Genomic DNA, 24,760 nt, shown 5'->3' on the forward strand with positions numbered 1-24,760 from the left:
GAACAGAATTTGCCTGATCATGTTGAAGTTAAATTACTAGATGCACCTTTACAGCATGATACTTTGTTTGGTGTTAAGGCAGAAGGGGTGTTAAAGAAAATGGAGGACAAAGCTAAATCTATGCAAACTGTCAAAGATTTTTTACAAGTACAGCCACCTCAGTTTAGTAGACACTGGTCAACAAAGAATTGGTCCTTTCCTGTGTCAGACCTCAAAGGGGCAGATCCCAGGCGCAAGGTTCATACAGGTCTAAACAATGGGCTGCTTCTACCTCCAAAGTTGGACAAGAAAAATCACAACCATCCAGGAAACTGTCCCAATGACTTCCCCATGCCTGCACCAAGCACTTATCTCCTGGCAGCACCCTTAGGGGGAAAATTAGCACTTTTTTCTCAATTGGCACATCATAACCCAGGACAAGTGGGTTCTAAATATCGTGTCACAAGGCTACAAGTTCCATTTCTATACCCTGCCAAAGGCAAATGGCTGGCCAGATCTGCCAAAAAAATCAATGGGCAGAGGCACAAAAATAAGTCTCATTCTTCATGGACATGGGGGCTATTCAACAAGTACCACAGCAAGAGCAGAGACAAGCATTTTACTCAGCTGTTTTTGGTACCCAGAAAGGACGAGGCCTGGAGGCCAATACTGGACCTATTTTTTCTGAACACATTCCTGGATATACCAAAATTCAGGTTGTTGACATTGCAGCAGCTTCTGCCCATGCTGGGCAAGAATGCTTGGCTTGTGACTTTAGACCTAAAAGAGGCATACCTGCATTTCCCGATCAGACAGATATGCAGATATGCAGAATATACCTCAGATTCAAGGCTGGCTCAATGCACTACCAATTCTCTGTACTGCCCTTTGGCTTATCTACTGCGCCCAGGGACTTTACAATGTGCCAGGCACCAGTAATTGCATTTTGTAGACAGAGGAATACAAATATATCCTTACTTGGACGACTGTCTAATTCGAGCAGAGAACAAGGACATTCTTCACCGGCATCTGGCGTTTACTAGTACCCTCTCAAGAGATAATATTCCTGGGTGCAAGCTTAAATACAACTGCCCAGATGGCATATCTCATGCCAGACAAACTAAGGCAACTGACTACCTATTTCAAAATGTTGGAACCAAAGGCCCAGTTATCTGCAAGAAAAATTCTGCAGGCTTTGGACTTCATGGCATCCTGCTAATTCCATATGCAAGACTGCATATGAGGAAACTTCGTGGTACTTAAAGTGTTTGTACTCAACATTGCCACAGCCTGGAAACTGATTACTCTCATTCCCTGCCTGCAACAAGAGTTTCGATGGTGGGCAAAGGCTTGTCACCAAAACAAGGGACAGCCATTTACATTACCCCCTGCCAGGCAGACACCAACAACGGCTGCGTCAGATTATGCCTGAGGGGCCCACATGGCAGGAAGATGCATTCAGGGCACATGGACCTCAAACCAATTGCATCTACATATCAATCAAAAAGAGATGCTAGCTGTTCAGAATGCCCTGACAGCCTTCAAGGACTTACTTCATCCGGGACAACTACTGATAGACAACACCACGGTCATGTGGTATATAAACAAGCAGGGGGGGCACACATTCTTACCCCCTTTGCAGACTAACCATGACTTTGTGGGACACAGCATTGACTTACCAAGTACATCTGCAGGCACAATTCCTGCCAGGAAGGAAATACTCTAGCAGACGAACTAAGCAGAAACCTCATGGATCCCCATGAGTGGCAGCTGGATCCACAAGTCTTCAGCATAACAAGGAAATGGGGATGCCCGGACATAGATCTATTCGCCTCCCCTCACAACTACCAACTAAAAAGATTCTGCACAAGGATTTATCAGACAAGCATGGAAAGTGGACGCCCTATCAGTATATGCCTTTCCCCCACTGCTTCTCCTCCCCAAGGTACTCCTAAAGGTCAGACAGAAGAAGCCAAAGATGATACTAATTGCCCCAGACTGGCCCCGCCAGTACTGGTATCCAATACTAAGGAACTTGTCTCAATGTCCAGCTTGGACCTTACCTCAAATACCTCATCTGCTGTCCCAGCAAAACCATCAAATCCTGCACAGTCAACTCAGGACTTTAAACCTGGCAGCATGGCGGATAATGTAGTCATACAAAACACACCTCTCAGTAAAGCTGTGATGGATGTCATTTTGGAAGCCAGAAGGCCTAGTACTAGAAAATCTTATGCTGGAAAATGGAAGAGATTCTGTGCTTGGAACGAGGCACTAAGAACTGATACGGCTGTGCCAAATATTCCTCAGGTTTTGCAATACTTAACTGAGATGCTGGACAAAGACCTATCTTTTTCATCTATTAAAATTCATGCCTCTGCCATTTCGGCTCATTACAGAGCCACCAATCTTTTCTCGTCCCTTATTAAAGCAGTACCTCAGAGGAGCCAAAAACGTAAGGCCTCCAAGGAGATCATCAATGCCAGCATGGGACCTCAACTATGTCTTGGAAAAACTCACCCTGCTTCTTTTGAGCCAGCTGCTACTGCTGATATAAAGTTTTTATGTTGGCAAACAACTCTGCTCCTAGCAATAACTTCTGCAAGACGAGTTTCAGAGCTGCAGGCACTCATGGCCGTGGAACCTTTTTATTTTTTTATCCAGACAGGGTCTCTGAGGACAAACCCAACATTTATGCCTAAGGTGGTGTCCAGTATGGCTCTTAACCAAACTATTCATCTACCAACTTTTTATCCAAATCCACAGAACAAGGGGGAGAGAATGCTGCATTATTTGGACGTACACAGCTTAGATTCTACTTGGATAGAACCAAAGTTTTCAGAAAGAGCAATTACTAGTGGCATATGCTGCAGGATCACAAGGAAAGGCCATGTCAAAGCAGGCTATTTCAAAGTGGATAGGCCACTGCATTCATTTCTGCTACTTACACCATGGCAAGCCAGTGCCCAAGGGCATTAGGCCACATTCAACCAGAGCTGCAGCCACTTCAGCCTTTCTCAGGGGAGTACCAACGAAGGACATTTTAGAGGCTGCTACTCTGAGTTCAGTGCACACCTTTACAAAGCACTGTCATCTGCCACTCTACTCTAAATCCAGGGCAGGCTCTGCCACTGCAGTTTTGCAGGGCCTCACAGCCGCTCCTAATGCTGTTTAGCTCCAGCCTCCCAACCATAGCTTTGGGGCTCTACCCAAATGTAATGACTGCAACAGTGAAACATGAAGAACATAGTACAGTTGTGTACACTTACCATAAATGTAGATGTTAGAGTGTATTCACTGTTGCAGTCCAGGTTACCTACCCGCCATCCCCCTTTCTTCTGATGGAACCTATCTTTCCTACTTCGATTTATACAACCTATGTGGTGTATTTGCTTGTAGAGGAAGGTAAAATTTATATTGGTGCATGTATTTATATATATCTATATATCTATATATATCTATATAAATTTTGGCTACCCTTTTAGAGGGCACCTGACATCTACCCCCGATGACCTGACTTCAGGGAAGGGGCGACAGTGACCGCAGGGCCCGGGATTCTGGAATTCCGGCCGACTGAGGGCAACCTGCCAGCAGGATTACCCAAATGTAATGACTGCAACAGTGAATACACTCTAACATCTATATTTATGGTAAGTGTACACTGTACTTTTCCCATCTTCCAAGCCCCCTTGTCTCTTTCTCTCTCTTCCTCACTCCTTACAGTGCTGTTGGTATTTACTTTTTACTGGTGGTGTTTTTCCAACATAACTTGGCTCCCTCTTTTGGGGCACCTGACATTTTGGGCAATAAAAACTGATGCAGTGACAGCTGCCTGTTTTTATACCTCTGAACCGATGTCAGGCCTGAAGCAATAGCAACCGACACAGAAATACTAAGCCTCTGGTATTCAGGCCGACTGAGGGCTACCCCTGGCAGGATAACCAAAGTGTGATGACTGCAACGGTGAATACACTCTAACCTCTACATTTATGGTAAGTGTACACAACTGTACTTTACTACCATTACGCCCCAAAAGCATACATATTCAGATTTATTCACACCAATGCACCTTAAGAGTAGAATTTAAACTGACCATGTGAAAAGGACAAGCTACATTCACCCACATCATAGATGGCCACCCCCCCCCCCCAAAAGGATTCACTTGCTAGCTATAATAGCAGAATTTAATCTTAGCAAGTGAAAGGGCAAGTTACTTTAATCCACAGCCCAGCTGGCTACCCACCACAACAAAACAGAGGGCAGAAGAGTACAATGAAAACGCACAAAAAATATCTAAAATACAAAGTGACCGCCTCCTTCCAGTCTCTTGCTCTCCTAAAATTAATGGCTTAAGTTATCCCCTCTTCAAATATAACTGCTTAGTGTGCACTGAAGCCCTTAAGATATTAACTCTTTTTTTTTTTCCCATCTTGCCTTTAAAATCAGTAACATCTACTCAGTTATTGGAGAGCCCAGATTCTGTCTGTTAGTAGTCCTCTTGGGATTAGTGCTTTTTTTTGTCCTCTTAGGATTAGTGTTTTTTGTTTCTGTCCTGGTGAGAAGGAACATGCGGACATTTTCTGGAGACTGCTGATCACTGGAAGGCTTAACTGCTTTGTTGGTGTCAGCTTGGAATTTGTGCTTGTATATTTTGCTCCTGGTGAGAGTGGTAGTATAGGGCAGCAATTCCTGACTTGCTGATTGAGCAGTGAGTGACCTTCCTGAGTGGTCTGGTTGCTATTCAAGGCCTTTACCAGGAAAAGACTACAGCAAGCCTACAGACCCTTGCATCATGCGGGACAACACTGTTGATCACCAAAGGGCCTGTGGCCTGCTTCTCATCTTGGGATTGGTGCTACTGTTTTTCCTTTGGTGAGAGAAGCAAAGGAGCGTTGTATCCCAGTAGCATGAAGCTGTGGTGTGACCAGAACTAGTAGCTAGACGGTAGCATTTCAGGTGAATTCCTCTCTCCATTCTTGACGCTATTTATTTTCTTTTAAGTACTGCTTGATTTGCTGCAAAATATCTGCCTGAATACTTTATCCATAAATCATCAGGGTCTACTCGTTAGTTTCCTCTCAAGTGTCTGGTAGTGCCGTGTATAGATGCAGACACCTTGAGTTGACATTTGTCCTGAAAGCTCCCTTGAAATTTCATCAGTACCTGGTTGTACACAAGACAGCTAGTGTGTAATGACAAACACTGCCCCTACAGTTGCAAACCAGACCTGACATTACTTTGTATTCTCACTACAACTGTATGATAAATAGAAAAAAAAAACTTTTGCCATGGATATGAACTTTCCTGCTATCGCCATTAACAGCTTGGATATGGACATCCTGAGGCAATGTAGAAATTGCATCATGTTTACTGACAACCAGTTAATTCTCAAACTGATATGTGAGTGATGTGTTTACACAATGTCACTCGAGGCAAAGCTCTCACATAGAAGCACTCTTAATGTCTGTTAGGTTGTCTGTAGTACACATGCTGCACTCATCCTACAAGTTTCAAATCAGACTGGCACACATGCTGAGGCACTAAAATGTAACCTTCCTAAACCCCAAAAATCTCCTAGAAGTGCATATAACAATTACCCTCAGTTGCCCCAAATGCACTCTTGCCCACATCAGCACATGCAACCTCATCCCATGGCGCCTCTACTTATAAGCCCATAAGGCAAGCCACCACACAGTCCAACATTCTGGTCACTGGAGGCTCTTTTGTGAGATGCACGGTCTTCTCACCAGGCTGTATAAGGAGAAAGTCCTGGTCAGTTGCTTATCAGGGCCAGGATCTGCCACTTTTTTACACTGGTTATCGGACCATGAATGCCAGTATGATTCATACTCCATGTGGCTGTAAATGACCTGAGAAGTACCTCCCTAGATTATATAGACACAGACATCATTGGGCTCTTGTAATGTGTCCCAGGAAGGCATGAGCCTAGCATTGAGCAGCATTTTATTTTCTCCTGGGATGATGCTATAGTATGAACAAAAGATTACTGACAGACATAGTTTGTGGCCTCGTACTAAGAGGGTGCAATAATGTCAGCATGGAAGGAGATAGTCAACAGACCATGCTACTTTGCCAGGGATGGTCTGTACCTCTTCCCTCTAGTCTTTTGAATATTAGCTAAAATATTGTCCTCCCCATGGTGTCTTTTTAAGCAGTGCCAAACTGAAAGTACTTCTGACATAGCAAATCAAAATCAAGAAAATCTAAAGGTGTTGCTCCTCAATGCCAGGACAAAAAAAAATCCACTCCTTACAAGCTTTCCTCATTTAGAGAATGCTGACATCTGTGCAGTTACTGGGGCATGGCTTAAAACTGTAGGTAGCACACTGACAGTGCAAGGCTATAATGCCTTGCACACATTTAGATCGGTTGCTACACACAGACTAAAGGGTGAGGTGTCTCCACTTAACATCAAAACTATACCTTAGGGCTGATCAAACAAGACTATTTACTTGAGCTTATCCACGTTCAAATCACCGTAGGCAAAATCCCATACCACTTTGCAAGTTATAGGTCCAGTGTGCAGAGCCCATTGTTAATGGAGCCACCTATACTGAACCAGAAGAGACAGAACTGGCTGACAAATTCGGCTCCAACCCCCCCCCCCCCCAAACTTCCCTCAGGAAATACCATCAAATACAGCTCCTACTGCTATTACTAGAGAACAGGTACTTAATGCTCCAAGGCCAAAAACACTGCATCAGTGGACCCAGGCAGTATCCCAGGATGTCTTCTAAATAGCATGAATCTTGACCTGTCAAGCAGTCTGGAATTGCTACTTAACTGTAGCCTCCAAACGAGCTTCATGCCTCATAAGTGGAGAACAGCAGTAATCATTCCTCTGCACAAAGATGGGCATGCCTTCTACAGGTCCAGAACTCTCACTAGTCTCCTATGCAAAACCATGAAGAGCGTTATGGAAAATTATCAGTAATGACGTAGGAAACCCCCGGACACTGGAACTAACCCAGTTTATTTTTGTCAAGGGTAGGTCATGCAGACTTAGCCTGGTGGATTTCTTTGAGAAGTTCACCAAAGCAATGGATGAGGGCAGAATGATTCACACTGCCTACCTTGACCTGGCCAAGGCATTTGACACACTTACCCCACTCTGGTATCATTGACCGAAGAGGTTTGGTACAAAACCCTTGTTACCAGTGGATAGCCAGCTGGCTCAGACAGGACCCAGGAAGTTGGAAATGGGAAGTCTGCCTCTTCAGAGGCCAGTCACAAGCCTTTGGGATCGATCCTTGGACTGCTCCTCTTTGGCATTTTCTTCTGTGAAGTCAAGGCCAATGTCAGTGGCCTCTGGCTGAGTAAATGAGGATAATTGCAAATTAGAAGCTGTCATTGAATCCCCCACCAGCACAGATATTCTCCAGGAAGGGCCAACTCAGACAAATTAACGGATGTCAAAGCCATGGACTAAAACTAAAAGCCAAGAAATGCATAAGTTACCAGCAGTGGATGACTTCCCAAAGGATACTATCATTGACAGTACACCTCTAAGAGCTGAGCCTGTAGTCAGGAACTTGGGGACACTGACAGTAACCTTAGCCTTTGACCATCTGATGTTTACAGTAATGAGGAATAAAGCTGCACCACATAGAATGAATAAAGGTGTAGCATCTTGGTCCTAAGAAGTCATTTGCTCCACTATTTGGCATTCATCAGACATATCATTGAGTACAGTGCTCCCTTTGGCATGTACCTAACCAGGCATAGCCAACAATTCCAGCATCCAAAGATATTCCTCACTTAATGAATACATGGCATAAGTAATATGTCCTGTGCAGACCATGTCAAGGCTCCTACTGGCAGGGGGGGGCTATGCCTGGTATACAAGGCATTGTCAGATCCCACTCTGGACCTTCTGCATATCTGCAAAACAAACAGCACCAGAACTGACTGTTTATATTTAAACCTTGCTTGTGATGTAAGTAGGACCTGCTGTAGAGACAGGTATGTATCCCAGAGTACCCCTTCTTTGGTACAGGCTCCCCATCCATGTGAAGCAGAGTTCCTCCCTAATTCAATTTGTGTAACTTAGATGGGGAAAAGGAAAGTCATGGCTGGTTTGGTACCCGTCTCTAATGGATACGAGCAGCTTGTTGTGATTCACCTCCCAGGCCCTTGCTTGTAAATGTTTAATCTCCAAAGTATATGCTTACACTTAAAGGGTATCAGAATGTTGGATGTAGGATGCATGCCTATGCTTAAAAAGGCCCTTGTGGTCAGCCTAGTAAACACCTATGAAAAAAATCCACGTCAAAACTCTCTACTGCACTTTACTAAGGTACAACTAGAAGGCTGCTGTTAATTTTAAAAATAAACACTGTTCTCTCCAGTCTTGTCTGTAGTTCTCTTGATTTTCCTCCAGTTTTGTGCCACTTTTCACAGGTGGATGCAGACACATGCAAGAGGAAGAAAATGTTTTTCAAAGCTGGACCATGGTAGTGTGGCACTAGGCAGGGTAATGTATCCCCACCCCACCGCGATTCCAGTGTTACATTATTTGCCCCCCCCCCCCATTTACCATAAACACTGTTCAAACATCTACAGTGATTACAGCTACTTAGATTAATTTTAAATTTTATTTCAATTTTTTTTAGCACAACCACTGAACATTTGCTTAAAAGTAGTCTCACAATGAAAGCAGTCTTGGCATTAGCAGTAAACTTTGCATTTGAAACTTCCATTCATTGAAATGACATTGAAACTGTCATTCAAAGAATATGTATCTGACCAGAGGTGGATAAAATTTACCTTTTTTAGGGTGTTTTCAAACCATAGGACCATTGCACAGATTTTTAGCACCATGCATACATACATGTTCTTTGATTCACTGTCCTGATTGTATTAAATTATATTCTTTATAATACAGCACTACTTAGTGCTTTAAATTTGTGGTTTTGAACATTTTTCCAGTAAGCAGTATAAGCCATAACAAAATTGCCCATTTCAGAACAGTTCAACCATGAAAGGCCACTCAAACTTTGGTCAGTCTACCAGTAGTGTCCAAAATGCAGTCTCTGCAGGAGTAAGTCATCTGAATAGTTCCACATTAAAGATTTATAACGAAGAGATTGCAGATAGCAAACAACTTTATATTTCACAGTTTCATCTGACAGTTCAGTGCCTGCAGCCCTTGAAGAATAAACTGCTTATGTTACATTTATTAAAAAAAAAAAAAAAAAATAGTAAGTTGGAAATATTACAATAGGGAATAGATGGCAAACCAACAACAGGTTCATGTCTACTAGGCAAGGATCTCATCCAAAGGAGGGATACACAGGGCTCTGCAGCACCCTTCCCCCTCAAAGTACAACACAGTACCAGCAATCCATTAGTATGCTGTGGGAGGAGAACCCCACAGCCTTCTGCATCAAAAGCAAATGTGCTACTTGTGCTATGACTGCTAAGCGAAACCGTTGCACATTAAATATAGACTTAGCATGAGCAGCAGTAAACTTCTGTTCCCTTGAAGCTCACAATTCCTTGAAAATGCACTGAAGCTGTTTTTGGTGATTGGTGTGGAGAATTCAGGCTCTTGTTTCCAGCACCCAAGGTACAGGGTTTGAGCCTGAGGAAATGAACTAACCTGCCATCACTAGCTCGGGCATTTTGTTTATGCACATATCCAGTTCTAGTCTCTATGGAGCAAGTGTTGCATTTAAATTACGTGCGTAAGCAACAGGGTGTGTCAATGTACGCGGGGACTCTGAGGGGCATCCTTAAGGAATAACATTAAGGATCCAGCTCTGGTTTACACATGACCGCACTAGTATGCCTCTGCATTTATCAACAGTTTTACTTTTTATGATGGTTTATAATGAATTTATGTAAGAATTGTCATTCCTTAAGTATACTCCATAGAGTTTTTGCATTTTGTGTGTGCAGTTTGAGTTGCTGCAGGTGCTGATGAGGTCTAGATTAGACAAAAGCGGTAAATGTGTACATGTTTCTAACCATTGAAGTCCATTCAGTGAAGGAATTTCTTGCTGTTTGGTCCTTGGATAGCCTGCATTGTTTATCCCATATCTTGTGTAATGCCAGGCCCTGTTTGATCCTGCCCAGCCAATGCTTTGTTCCAAAGTAACCATGTTCTATTTTACACTGTAACATGAACATCAGTTTTCCCTCTGTCTGCAGTGCCATTCCTTCCCAGGCCTCTAACATTTCCATCTTTAACTTTTCACCATTTTGAACTTGCATTTTTTTTTTTTCATCCATGTTTTTTAACTTCCTTTGTATTGCCATCCTACCTCTGCTTAATGGCACCATCATCATCATATACCTTTCCAGATAATTTTTAGCATGTCTGTCCCTTGTAGGCTGAAGTCTTACTCCTTACATTTATCTTCCCATTTTCCAATCTCTTGCAGTGGACAGTCGTCCACTGTCCAACTGCAGTAATCCTGCTGCCCTTGCTGTTTTGGAATATTAATATAAGGGAGACTACTGCAGTGTTCCACACCTCACTGCACCAGACTGTCAGCTTTATCCTCATCTTGAATACTTTCACTATAGTTTCTATCCATCTAGGCAGTTTGTTAATGTGGACTATTTATGGTTGACCATCGCCTTCATCTATCTGCCTTGGTTGTTGTCTAGTCTGTATCACTGAACATTAGCCCAAGGAGAGGGGTGGCCTGATTTTCTCCGGTCAAGCCTACTTTACCACATTATTCCCCTTTGATATAACCTTATCACTACTGACTTGGCTCTTGGCAGGCAGAGGAATACAGAGGCTCTGTCCTTCAAGGATGCATCTGCAGTCCTTGCATATGGGTTGTCCTGCCTCAGGCAGCCCTTCGGTCGGCCGGATTCCAAAGTCTGGGTCCGGCATCGGCTGATGTCGCCCCTTCCCCGACGTCATAGCGCCTGGGGTATAAGTGTCAGCCGACGCCATCTTCCTCGGTCTTTCTTGCCGCGTGGTGCCTGAAGCAGAAGCAGTTCGCAAGTGCCAGTCGGCCAGCTCCTGTAACTTCAGCTACCGAAGACTTCAAAAAGCTAAGTACCCCGTTGGGGAATCTCTTGCCTCAAGCCGATGTCAGATCAAACGCTTAAAGTTAATAATTGCTTGACTTGTGGGAAACAAATACCTCATAAGGATTTCCATTCCTACTGCCTCCCCTGCCTAGGCCCAGACCACAACGTCTCTGCCTGTACTGCCTGTGCCTCCTTTAATCGACGCACTCTTAGGCGTCGGTCGGAGTTTGCAGAGGAATTTTTTGGGGCTACTTTCTCTTATAAAATGCCGTCGGAGACTCCGACTTCTCATTTAACCAAGAAACGGAAGGACAAGGACCGACACTCTCGGACCGTGGTTTCGTCTGAAACCGCTCCTAGGCCTGCCGCGAGTGTCTCTGCTGAAACAGAGTCCTTGGTACTTCCGTCCGTAGAAACCGCTCAACCGACAGCCTCTGTCCCGGAGGCCTTTTCTGCGTCTGTTATAGAATTACCCTCGGAAATCTGTGTTCAGGAACCTACCGACACCATTCCCTTAGACAAAACTACTCCAGCACGTGAGGCAGCCAGGCCCCCTGCATCCATGTCCATAAAAGCTTTCACTAGGGCTAAAGCTGCTAAGCAACAAAAAACTCTGCCTCCCAAGTCTATTTCTCAGGGATCCACTACAGGATGTCCTTCAAGGATGCATCTGCAGTCCTAACATATGGGTTGTCCTGCTTCAGGCAGCCCTTCGGTCAACCGGATTCTGCCTCCCAAGTCTATTTCTCAGGGATCCACTACAGGTTCTCAGATACTAAGTTTGGCTGAGGACCTTATTTCCTTAATTTAGGGGCTCTCCGCCTCATCCGGACAGGGGCTCTCAACCCCCACTAGACAAAAGGCCCAGGGTTGAGTCTGTTGAACTTCAGTCCTCTGAAGAGGCCTCTGATGGGTCTGCTCTATCAGACTACCAGGAGGAGGCCTTCACGGCCTACGAGGATTCTGATGCAGAGGAATCTATTCCCTCTGCCTCCCCTCCTGAAGAGCTATCCTTTGGGGAGACCCTTCACTCCATGAGAGAGCATTTCCAATGGCAGGGCCAGGAATTCTCCAATTCCAGGAAGAGATTAAGGACTTTTCTTTTACCTCAGCATAGACCTTTGGCTATTCCTCCTGTTTTAAGTGTCATTGATGTGTATTCTGAGTCTAGCACTACCCCTGACACCCTTCCTCCGGCTCCTGTTAAACCAGATAGGTACTACAGGGTCCCGGACTCGCATCATTTCCTTTACAAGGCCCACTCTGCTGACCCAGAAACTATTTCCCAGGGTCCCAAAGGGGTTGCAGCTGCCACTTCTAAAAATCCACTCCCCTCTGAAAGGGAGTCCAGGGCTTTAGAGAGATGGGGTAAAAAAGTGTACACTTCTTCCACTCTGTCTGAGGGCTTTAAATTGTCAATTTCATATGATACAGTACCAAAAAACGGTCTTCGCCTGAACCCCTAGATCTGGTACATAATTCACAACAGGTTAGCAACCATTTCTTGCAGTGTGGTTATGATGCATTGGAAGCTTCAAGTAGGTCAACAATGACAGGTGCAGTCATACGTAGACATGCCTGGCTGAAGGAACAATCTCTGCCAGATCATGTTAAGGCTAAGCTTCTGGATGCTCCACTGGAAAAGCAAAAGTTATTTGGCTCCACTGCTCAAGAGGTCTTAAAGAAATTTGAGGAAAAGGCAAAATCTGTACAAACAGTCAAAGATTTCCTCCAGGTACAACCACCAAGATTCAGCAGAAATTGGCCTTCTAAGAATTGGTCCTTTCCAGAAGAGAGATTTCAAAGAGGCAAGAACAGGCGTGCCAGAGGTAGAGGGCAAGCTAGAGGCTCCTACGGAGGACGTCAATGGCAGCCTCCTAACCAGAGAGGTAGTGCAGGTCCAACAACTGCTGCACAAGGACAGACTCAATGACTTCACCTTGACCCTGCCGACCAGGGCTCAATTAGAAGCACCTTTGGGCGGAAAGCTGTCTTTATTCTCAAAAAATTGGCAAAGTATTACAAGGGACAAATGGAGACTGCAAATAATAGACAAAGGATACAGGTTCCATTTCCATACATTACCAGAAAGAAAGGGAATGCCAAACCTGCCACCAAATCAGAGGGCAGAGGCTTTAAAACAGATTGCCAACCTATTGCAAATGAAAGCTATAGAAAAGGTTCCTCTCGCAGAACAAGGCCAAGGATTTTATTCCAGACTATTCCTTGTCCCAAGAAAAGAAAAACAATGGAGGCCTATTCTCGATTTGTCCGCACTGAATACTTATCTCATTGTGCCAAAATTCAAAATGCTGACCCTACAGCAGCTCCTTCCCATGCTGGGCAAGGGGTCTTGGCTGGTAACTCTAGACCTCAAGGAGGCATACCTGCATGTCCCTATCTGACACAGTTGCAGAATACACCTCAGATTTCTTGCAGGTTCAGAGCATTATCAATTCTCAGCATTGCCCTTTGGCTTATCTACTGCGCCCAGAGTATTCACGAAATGCCTGGCATCAGTAATTGCACACTGCAGACTTCAGGGGATTCAAATATACCCGTATCTGGACGACTGCCTTATACAAGCGGACAGCCAACAAACTTTGGAAAAACATTTGAATTATGCCATCCGCCTACTGCAGGCCTTGGGATACACAGTCAACATTCACAAGTCAAGACTTGTGCCATCCCAAAGAATAACTTTTCTGGGTGCGGAACTAGATACAACCACCCAAATGGCTTTTCTCACAGAAGAAAAACAGACAACTACCGGATTACTTCAAAAATCTAACAAAACAAACTCTGACTGCAAGGAAAATCCTGCAGGCCCTGGGTTACATGGCATCGTGCATTCTTCTGATTCCACAAGCAAGGCTGCATATGAGAACTACAATGGTACCCAGGGAGTTTATGGTCTCAGCACAATCACAGCCTAGAAGCTTTGAATACCACTCATTCCATGCCTTCAAAAGGAATTCCTGTGGTGGGCCCAAGCAAGCCAGTCAAACGGGCCTGCTTTTCAGCAAACCAGTAACCAGCCAAACCATTACCTCGGACGCTTCAGACCATGGATGGGGAGCACATATGGAGGACAGATGCATCCAAGGTCTATGGTCTCAAAGAATTGCTCATGCATATAAAACAAAAGGAAATGCTGGCAGTGATTCATGCACTCGAGGCCTTCAAGCTCTTTCTACATCAAGGCCACCTGCTAATAAGGACAGACAATACCACAGTTGTGGTACATAAACAAGCAAGGAGGTACCCATTCCTACCCTCTTTGCAGACTAGCAATGAATCTTTGGGAACTTTCCCTAAAACTCAATATAGAGCTGCAATCCCAGTTTGTGCCAGGAAAAGACAATATACTGGCGGACAGCCTAAGCAGAAATACCATGGACCCACACGAATGGATGCTGCACCCAGACATCTTCCTTCAGATAACACAATCATGGGGGAGGCCGGACATTGATCTTTTTGCCTCCCACCACAATCAGCTTAAGAAATTCTGCACAAGGACATACCACCCACAAGCATGGAAAGTGGACGCCCTCTCTTTCAGTTGGAATACTCTAGCAGTGTATGCATTTCCACCACTCCCACTAATGACCAAGGTCTTACTGAAAATCAAGACAGAGCAGCCAAAAGTGATTCTAATAGCCCTGGACTGGCCAAGGCAGCACTGGTACCCACTGTTACGGAGCCGGTCACACACGAAACTGTGGCCTCTACCACTATGGACACTCCTTCTGACACAGCACAATTACAAAACTCTGCACTCCAGCCTGAAAACCCTGCAGCTGACAGCCTGGAGAATACCTTGACTCCTCACCAGGAAAAGCTATCCAAGAGAGTGAAGGATGTCATCATGGAAGCTTGCAGACCTTCCACGCGAAAGACGTATTCAGCAAAATGGAAAAGATTCCACGCTTGGAGCACCGCAAAGGGCCTAGATGCCACAGTGACGAGTATGGCACATATCCTGGAATACTTGGCAGACATGCTCCATAATGGCCTTTCTTACTCTTCCATAAAAATTCATGCTTCAGCAATTTCAGCAGAATACAATACTGATCCACCTGTCTTCTCTCATCCTCTCCTAAGGCAGTTTCTAAGAGGAATTAAAAACATCAATCCTCCAAGAAAACCACCAGTGCCTACATGGGACCTTAACTTCATGTTGGAAAAGTTGACTACCTCCCTTTGAACCAGCAGCATCTTCAGAGTTACAGTTCCTGTCTTGGAAGACTGCCTTCCTTCTGGCCATAACCTCAGCAAGAAGAGTATCTGAATTGCAGGCACTCATGGCAGTACAACCATTTCTTATTTTTCATCAGGACAGTCTCCTTGAGAACCTATCCTTCATTCATGCCAAAGGTGGTATCCAGGGTCTCATTGAACCAAGCTATTCACCTGCCTACTTTCTTTCCAAACCCCACAAAACAAGGGAGAGAAACTTCTGCATACCCTGGACATTCACAGACAGTTACGCTACTACTTGGACAGAACTAAGACTTTCAGAAAAACTGACCAGCTGTTGGTAGCATATGCTGCAGGCATTCAAGGAAAAGCAATTTCCAAACAGACAATTTCAAAATGGATAGGAAATTGCATTCTATTCTGCTACTCTTATGGAAAAGCTGTGCCAGCTAACATCAGACCTCATTCCACCAGAGCTACAGCCACCTCCACAGCCTTCTTAAGAGGGGTGGCTACCAAGGACATTTTAGAAGCTGCTACATGGAGCTCCGTGCATACATTTTCCAAGCATTACAATTTACCCTTATATTCCAGATCCAGTGCAGGCTTTGCTACGGCAGTCCTGCAGGGCATTTTAGCTACACCATCATTTTCTTAGAGCCTACCACCCCCAGCTTGGCTATGGTATTCTATACCCATATGCAAGGACTGCAGATGCATCCTTGAAGGACATAGTACAGTTTTGTACCTACCATAAATGTAGATGTCCGATAGGTATGCATCTGCAGTCAGGTTTACCCTCCCTCCTTCCCCTCTGTGGTACTTCTTGGGTACTTATCCCTCTTATAGCTAGCTGGGGTTATCTATTATGGTGTATTTGTTTTATATTAATGTGCATGTTTGCAATATTTTGTATTTCTACCAAATTTAGCCTTCCTTAGAGGGCACCTGGCATTTGGGGCAAGAAAAACTGAGGAAGATGGCGTCGGCTGACACTTTTATACCCCAGCCGCTCTGACGTCGGGGAAGGGGCGACATCAGCCGACGCCGGACCCAGACTTTGGAATCCGGCCGACCGAAGGGCTGCCTGAGGCAGGACAACCCATATGTAAGGACTGCAGATGCATACCTATCTGACATCTACATTTATGGTAGGTACAAAACTGTACTTTCCTTCGCTTTAGTCTGTATAGAGTTTTCCTCCTCCCTTATACTTTTGTGCTGTTGCTTTGATGCTGTAGTTTTTTCTTCCGACCTACCATCTCTTTACTTGTTTACTCTTTCCCCTTCTTTTTAACCCCCCTCACAGTTGTGCTTTTTATGCTAGTGTTATCCTTTGTTTTATGCTGAGTTATCACATATGTAGTCTCATTTTGCCTTGCTTCTGTGGTTTCCTGTCTTTTCATCAGCGTACTCCCAGGCTGCTTCCAGCTTCTGTCATAAGTTTCCCTGTTTAAGGTCCTGTTTACCCATCTTTCCTTATCTGACACTTCTGCTCGGGCTCCAATTACTTCATCTTGTCATGATTTTTCATCTCTTACCCTTTGAATCTCCACTACTAGCTCCTTAACTTTTCTGATTACTACCACAAATTCCAACATTTTAAAGACCACCATAGATAGATATACTGCTCATCTGAGTTAACTTCTGTTTAAACCATTTTAATGTCATTCTTTTTGGATCCACAGCTCACCCTTTTTGCTTTAGCATACTTTATGTAACCAATGTTTTTGCTGTTGTCACTGCTCTTGTGTGCTAGTGTGTCCTCCACGACCATATATTCCTGTCTGCGCGCGTATCTTGTTAATGAACTTTGAGTGTTACCTTCCCCTGTCCTCTTGGAGAACACTTCATTACGTTAGAAAAGCATTTCTTAGTGTTCCAAGCACTGATTCTGCAGTGTTTAGTCTTCAAGTGTGCCTTGAGAGCACTGATGTTGCTGTTCTTAGAGCCCTCATCTGACCTCCAGCATGGTTCTTTCAACTGAACTGACTGAACATCTCCACTTAACGAGTTGACTGCTAGTGTGCACTTACTAATTTAACTACAGTAAGGAGTGTTGCTTCCTCATTTCTTTGAAAAGGCAAAAGTATTTTGGGCGGGGCTTAGCCTTACTAGAACCACTCTGTAGTGAATATGTTTTAGAAGTGCTACTGTAGCATTATAGAAAGCGATTGATGGTTCTTCAAGATCTGTCTGAGCCTGCTGGTGAGTGCACACCTTTTATATTTCTATATGCCATGGCCATTTAGCTGGATGATTCTCATGTACTGTGCTGTTTAGACTGTTCTTTAAATATGTACTTGTATATGTTGCCCCACCCCCTTAATAGCTTTCTTGTAGGCAATTTGGGTTATCTTGGCTGGTGACACCGGCTCTCCATGAACAGTCTGTCTGGACCTTTAGCAGAGGCGAGTTCCACCTAGTTCTTAGTGTAATTGCTAGAGGATTCTACCTTTGAATGTTGCCTTTGTGTGGTGGGAATGCTTTTTTGTTTTGACGCATTGTAGTGTGTTGAAATAAAATGCTGTGAAGTGTTTGGACATGGTAAGAATTTTTAAAATGTAACTGTGCAGGTTGTAATCTGTATTATGTGTAAATGTTCATTATTTCTTTCAGGAGTCAGAAGTGGAGACATATGACTTCCCTGATCAGATCAAACTGGACCGGAATGACAAGCCAAGGGCAGCAGCCGAAGGTTGCAGCTGCTGAGGGGTTGGAGTTCGGACCTGTGGAAGTATCAAAGGCATTATCCACCTTGCACAAAAGCCTTGGATGCTAAACTCCTCTCCCACTTCAGAAAATGATGCCCCATCACGCTGCCTTGATCTAAAAACAAAAAAAAAAAATTACATCAGTTGCCTCCTTTTATCTTGACACTTAATGTTTCCCAGTAGAACAGCTATATTCCCAGAGAACCACACACTTTTTTCTGTGAGGCTTCCTTCACAGAATTTGCAGACTTGTAGTGGTACATGACTGAGATTTGGAGTAGTTAAAATGCTCTGAACTGATTTTACTGCATTGCATTTTGATTGTTTTAAATCCCCCACCTCCAGTAAATCAATCCTGTACACACAGTACACTTGTGGGGTTGACACCTAATTGCAACTGGAAGTAAGGAGTAATTGATAGCACTTCTAGCTTAGTGAAAGTATACTACTTGGTCTCAGTTGGACACATGGTCTAATAAAGTTTGGCTTTTTAATTATTGGGACCAATTACTGTTAAATTTGGGGGAAATGGATAATGGGTCTTTCTGCTCATCTTTTAGGCCATTTTGTACCATTTGCCTACTGTTTCTGTTGGGGGAATTTGTTTCCTGCACAAAATGAGTATCTGGTGAAAGGAAAGCTGATCGGTGCTTTGAATACATGTAAGAATTCCCTGTTGCACTTCTTGAAGGGTACTGTGCTCTAGAAATTTAGCTGTGCTGTAATCCTTTTTTTCTTCCTCCATTTTTGTAGCATAGTCGGGACCTTGATTGTAGCACTTCTGTACAGAGAAAATTCTGTTCATTGTAGTTAAACATATTCCTGTAAGATATTTGACCTGATGATTGCTAAGTATATTGCTTGTAGATATGAAAAACGTGCATCACAGGTATAAAAACTCTTGTTCACATCCATCTCTTTTCCTCTTGATTTTTTTTAGTAGTATTCTCCCCTAGTCTTAAGAGCTATGTTCCAAGTTCCATTTTGGCCACATGACTAATGTGTAATATCCTTGGGAATGATGAAGTATCTTTGCATACAACATCGGCAAAGTAATTCCTGTGTGATTAGATTGTGTAGTCTATGTATCTGTAGTTAACTGTTCATAAGGAATTGGCTTCTGTTGCTTCATGTCTATATTTTTTTGCTTTGACTGTATTGATACAAAAGATGCTAAAAATATCAGTATCTTGAAGCTGTGTCATAAATTGTTAGAGGTCTGTCATTGCTACATGTAAGAATGATGCAAAAGCAGTAGTCATTGAAGGTGTGATAGTACAGCTAGTGGCACTTCATTTCTGACACTTACAGTTTCTTGTAACAAATTCATTGCTAGAAACCATTCTTCCAAACAAACTTAAATGTCTATTTTCCTCTGAAATTGGATTTCCCTTCAAATGTATATATGCTTCACTAATTTTCGTTTGATTTTGAAACCTTGTGCAATAGAGAAACCAACAAAATAGTTGTAATAGATTAATTTTAATGTATGTGCATGTCTTCATGCAGATGAAGACTTATTGTAGTTGTATATTTTTGAATATGTATCTGGGTGGGTTTCTAATAGTACACCCGCTTAATCCATGTACCCCATACTGTTGCCAACCCTCAGTATACTGAAGTACAGATTTGGAAAGAATGGGGGCCATTGTCCATGGTCTTCAGCAAATAAGCTTACTGTCCTAATCTCAATTTTGTGCAAAGCTTGGAGTCGGTCATTTGGCACGCTTATGTTGCGCTGCCATATCTGTTCATTCAGGGGAGTTCTTGCATAGTCTGAGCAGTACTGTTTGGGCATTGACTGGCCTTTAATGTCTGTCCAGCATTCACAAAGAAACCCAGAATCCCCAAACCCAAAAACCTGTTTATCCCAATTCTCTGCTATTGATAAACTTTGATCAAAACCAGGGTAGTGGGTGTGACAGATGTCCATAAAACTCTCTTCACTATCAGCGATGCCAGTGTACTTTACATACTAAAACAAGGCAATAGTGTAGTAGTTTCTGGGCACTTCTGTTTTTAATGGACCTGCAAGAGTCATTCATAGGGATGGTACAAGTTTGTTTCCACAGCATCTTGAGTTCTGTAGTCTGGTACATTAACCTTTAGAATGTATGTTAAGATTTATGTAGAAACTTCTGTGAATTGCACCTGTCCTCCAAAGATGATATTTTTGAGCATTACCTGTGGATAACTTTTCTTGCAGCTGTTGCTTATGCTATGCTACTGTTACATGTCTTTGTGCTCAATGTTCCATTGCATATTTTGGCAGATGGTGAATAGATGGCTTAGCTCCTGCAAAAAAGGTGCTATTTATATGCATTGAAGTGTGGGTTTGACACCCTTGCATGTCATACCTCAAGGTTTTGTGAAGTGGTGGTTTAGTGAGTAAATTGACATTTGAACAACTTGCAGGTACTAGTTGAGTACTGGAACTGTGCTTTCAGGCATTTAATTGCTATATAGGTGCATACCTGTAGCACAGAGTATAGAAATAAAAGTACATTCTCATGGATGTCTTGGTAGTGAGTGCTCTGGCGGGTTTGGGCTTTCCAGTAAGCCTTTTCTTAAGTGGGGAGGCAGGTTGGTGGTAAACCTAAACTGAGAGGCTTGGTTAGAGTCTGCAGCATTTTCCCTTCTGTTTACTGACGCTTGCTTATACAAGAGAACATTTGATTGTAAATGTAGTGTTTTGACTATAGTCTATTCCTTGCCTTTTAGTGCAAGTAAATTTTTCCTTTTTGAAGTAGCTGATGGGACAGTCTGACTCTCATTTTGTTTGGACAAGTTGCTGGAATGGTTGTGTATTCAAAACAGGAAAGATGAGCCTTTTTTTTTTTTTTTTTCCCAGTACTAGTTAGCACAGCAGCTGACTGCTTTGTTGAAGGAGAGTTGAGTTACATTTAGCATTGTCTGCTGACCTGCTTTTTTGAAACTTACATATTCGGTTTTGGCAGTTCAGTTCTTTCACAAGCTTTTGTTGTAGAGGACCCGGTGTAGTTTTCTAGCTTGCTTTTTTCAAGATAACCTTGTTGGGGGAAGCCTTAGTGTTACTGGAATGTTTGGAAGTGCTTTGCTAATTCAGTCATGTGGTCCCCTAAACTTTAAGGGACCTATTTATTCTCTGTATTTTTCTTTAGAGGTTTTATGTCTGATGTAAAAAAATAAAATAATGAATTGGGAGAAATGCTGAGCAAGGTCTGTTGTCCTGTTGCATCTAGCCATTGGTGTGCAAGTTGAACCTCGCACATGGAGTGGTCGCGCTGCTATTTGTGTGGTCATTAGACTATATTGGGAACCAGTGTAAATTACTTGATTATACATTAATTTTCTGCATAATATATACATTAATTTTCTGCATAATGCTAACAAGTTGCCAACTGCAAGTTATAAAGCACATGACTTACCCTACAAGAAATGGTAAAGCTTGATTGACCCATCAGGGTACAACAGAACTGAATCTGTTACTTGTTTTAGGAATGGTTAAGTTGTCTACAGTTCAGGTTAGTACACCTTCTCACCTATGTGGTGGAAAATATTTTAATAATGTTTAAATGATGAATTATGGTAGCATTACCCAGGCACTGCATGCATAGGCAGCATTATGTTCTGTGCTGACTTGCTCCTGAGCACGCATAATAAAAAGCATAAAACGTTGAGTGTTATAAGGTGGTGTTTTTTGAAGTTTTCTTATGCTGCAAAACGCGAGTTTCCATTAGTGTTCCCTTTGAAAGGTCTCTGTTTTGGCTTTCAAGTAAAATACTCTGTTCCCATTCCATGGTTGTGAATGTTAAAATAGTCATGTCACTAAAGTAGTAGCAACTTTTTTAAAGTATTGTGGCCAAATTGGAAGCACTGAAATTATATAGACAGTTCCTGGGGCTTTCCACCATTTACTAGGGCAGTACAGCTTGTAGGGGTGCTTAGTCAGATAATCTGCTAAATTTAATGGGGTGGGTATGTGTGTATATAGTCAGACCATTCAGAATTGCCCTACTCCAATATTTTAGTCAACATCCATGTTTACAACCCTTCATTAATGAAACAGTTGTACAGTTAGTAAAGCATTCTTATCTATGTTTTGCGTTGTATATTATATAATATATATACTGTATATCAAATTACAGCTGATTTTATATTCTCTTCAAAGAGCTGAAAAGTTCTGTGATGTAACATCTGCCTGTTTATAAAGTTTTCCTGACGATATAGAATAAACTGTATATTCCCTAAGGTGTGGTTTTGTTTTTCACTGCAGTTAGATGTTCATAAGTTGAGACATTTTAACTTTAGTAACCCTGTTCAGCCATGGCCTCGGTCCAGTGGACATTTTGTGTAGAAAACAGTAATATACATGAGTGCAGATGTTACTGATTTGATGTCCATACGTCCTTGCTACATTAACAAGGAAATGATTTTATCTGATCTATAAATGTATCGAAGTCCATCTTCTGTAATCACGGAGTTGTTTTGCAAATATTGTTTGCTTGTGATATGATACCCCCAATCTCTTGCTGCTTTAATTTGACATTCAAAGATTTCTATCGGAAACAACCCCACTTATTTCCAATAAAATTATTTAATGTTGGGATTCAAAAAGTTTAGTTATGCTCCTCATTTTCCATTAATTTTGGGGTTTTTTGTCATTGTTTTTTTAAGCACTTTATCCATTCATTCTCTGTGCTGGGGCCAAGCCTTTTCTCTTCCTTAAGAAGTCCTCCATTTCGTAGATGAGTGGCAGGAAATACCCATCTTTATGGGAATGTCTGATATTTTTCTGAATTTTAGTTGTAAATGTTCTGATTGTCTGGGGTTCATTGACAAGACTAATCACCAACACTGCAAGGTTCTTAATAGCTTTCTACAGGTTCATAGGTGATTACAATGCTGCTGACAGTCTTAAGCCTAGCCAGGTTTACCCCAGATCTGCCAAAATATTGCTCAAGTGTCAATACCACAAAGAATTTTATGGTTACAGTATAGGTTTGTACCAAAGTGTTCACAGGCTGCCCTTGTCCATTAGGGACAAGGGTGCTAAACTGAGTGAATGTGCGATTTCTCTTCCATTGCTCCAAGTTGCATTTGAATAGTTAGAGGTGAGTTTAGCCTCATATGGAAAGGAATCCTGTTGTAGAGAAGAGGTAATCTTTTGAGACTTGTCCCTCTGATAGGTCCTGTTGTCTCAAACGTTCATGTCCTTAAATTGGCACTTCTAATGCTTTTTGATCTGTGGATGTGCAACGGCTCCATCGGTGTGGGATCAAATGATGCCTCATAGGCTAGGTAGATTGCTGTGAAGCAGTCTGAAGATCAAGACAGGGATAGGACTTTGAGGCGGGTCTGTAGGATTTGTAGCTTACTCCCTATGTTCTTTTAGTGAGGAACTTCTGTGGACTCTAGCTGTTTAAGTGCTGGGTCAGGTACCTCCTTGTACCTGGATGCCATGCCCTTAAGTTGTGCAGCATAGCTATTTTTCTCAATACAGTGGGCATGGGGTGGTCAAAGCTCTGGTTGTCAGTGTTCTATGATCCGTGACCACTGTCTAATTTTTAGGGTGTACTGTGATTGAGGGGTGGCAGTCTTTCCAAGGGATACTGTTTTACTTTTTACACATTGATAAATGGAGAACCAAAGGGAAAACAAACTAGTAAAACCAAAAGTCCTTCTGTTACAGGTACCAGTAAAGGCTGTCCCTCCACAATAAACGAAACGCCGCAATATTAATCCACTCTTTATTCCAAAGCAAGATTTAGCACTTTCATCTCCTAACAGGGCTAGTGACTCCAGTTTATATTCCAGAATAATTATGCACAAAGATAAGTAACCATACAGGTTCTGATTCTTACAAGCTGTCATATGCGGAGCCCATTCTGTCTATCTTTATCGGCAGAGCTGTTGGATGTTTTCGTCTGCATTTTGCTCACTACAGCTTCACTGCATGAAGCAATGTCATGTTTTATCAGATTGTCTGGAGACTGTAGCATACTTTTAAACATAGCATCTGTCACTTTTAAAAGTAGTGTAAATTAAGACTTTTTTCCCCTGTGGAGACGTATTTTACTTTTGTTGGTCTGTCATAGTGTTTTAAGATGTTTTTGTTTTTCTGTTAATGTAACTTTTGAGGACTGGTAGTGTTTACCTGCAATTGCTGCTTATCTTCCTTGGGAAAAGGCAGCATTTTCTGCTTGACCATGGAACAAACTACTGGTCCCATGGTTGGTCCGTCCAGATGCTCCCAAAAAAAAACCTGTAAACACCTTTGCCATCATAGCAAGCTAACAGTTTGCCTCAGCTGCAGGTCATCTTTTATCCTGTATCCCTGTGGTGTAGCACCTACAGCCCTTATGGATCAGGTTCCTGGGCGAGGGAATGAGGAAGATGTTAGTGTTTCACTGTTGCAGTCCTGACTTGTGTGATTTCCTGCTGTGAAAGCCCTTGGCCAGCCTGACTACTAGAGGAAAAAACTTCCAAGAGCTAGCAGACACCCTAACCAGACATCTGTATGCTCAAGTTTGTAGGGAGCCAGCCAACATCATGATTTCAGTCTTTCCTTGCCATCCGAGCTTGAAGCGGTGTTTGTGCATTGGTCTGCCTGCACCAGAGAGGTTATCTGGAAGCTAAATACCCCATTGGGGAACTTTTTTTTACACTTTTTGATTACTGTCAGAGAAGGTCAGTAATGGTCTGTGGTAAGCAGATTCCACACCAAGACTTGCATTCTTTTTTGTGACACCTGCTTAGGCCCAGATCAGGACGTGCCTAACTGCTGATGTCCTATTTCTATGTTGCAGTATCCTTGGTGTGGGATTTTCTGCCTTGGGTGACCCGTACGTCGGCTCCTATATAAAAGCATCAGC

The 24,760-nt window shown here is 42.9% G+C and overlaps 1 protein-coding gene across 1 annotated transcript in view; it reads left to right on the forward strand.

Moving 5' to 3' along the window:
* The window catches only part of LOC122809003 (ras-related protein Rab-7a-like), a 626,015-nt gene extending 603,879 nt beyond the window's left edge, over positions 1–22,136 (forward strand). The window contains exon 5 of the mRNA XM_044080186.1: positions 17,812–22,136. Within this exon, the coding sequence (XP_043936121.1) occupies positions 17,812–17,904 (93 nt within the window). The 3' untranslated portion in view covers positions 17,905–22,136. The remainder of the gene's footprint in view (positions 1–17,811) is intronic.
* Positions 22,137–24,760: the final 2,624 nt, after the last annotated feature.

The sequence above is a fragment of the Protopterus annectens genome, chromosome 8.part0 (assembly GCF_019279795.1).
Source record: "Protopterus annectens isolate FY-2018-M chromosome 8.part0, PAN1.0, whole genome shotgun sequence".
In the NCBI taxonomy this organism is placed as follows: domain Eukaryota; kingdom Metazoa; phylum Chordata; order Ceratodontiformes; family Protopteridae; genus Protopterus; species Protopterus annectens.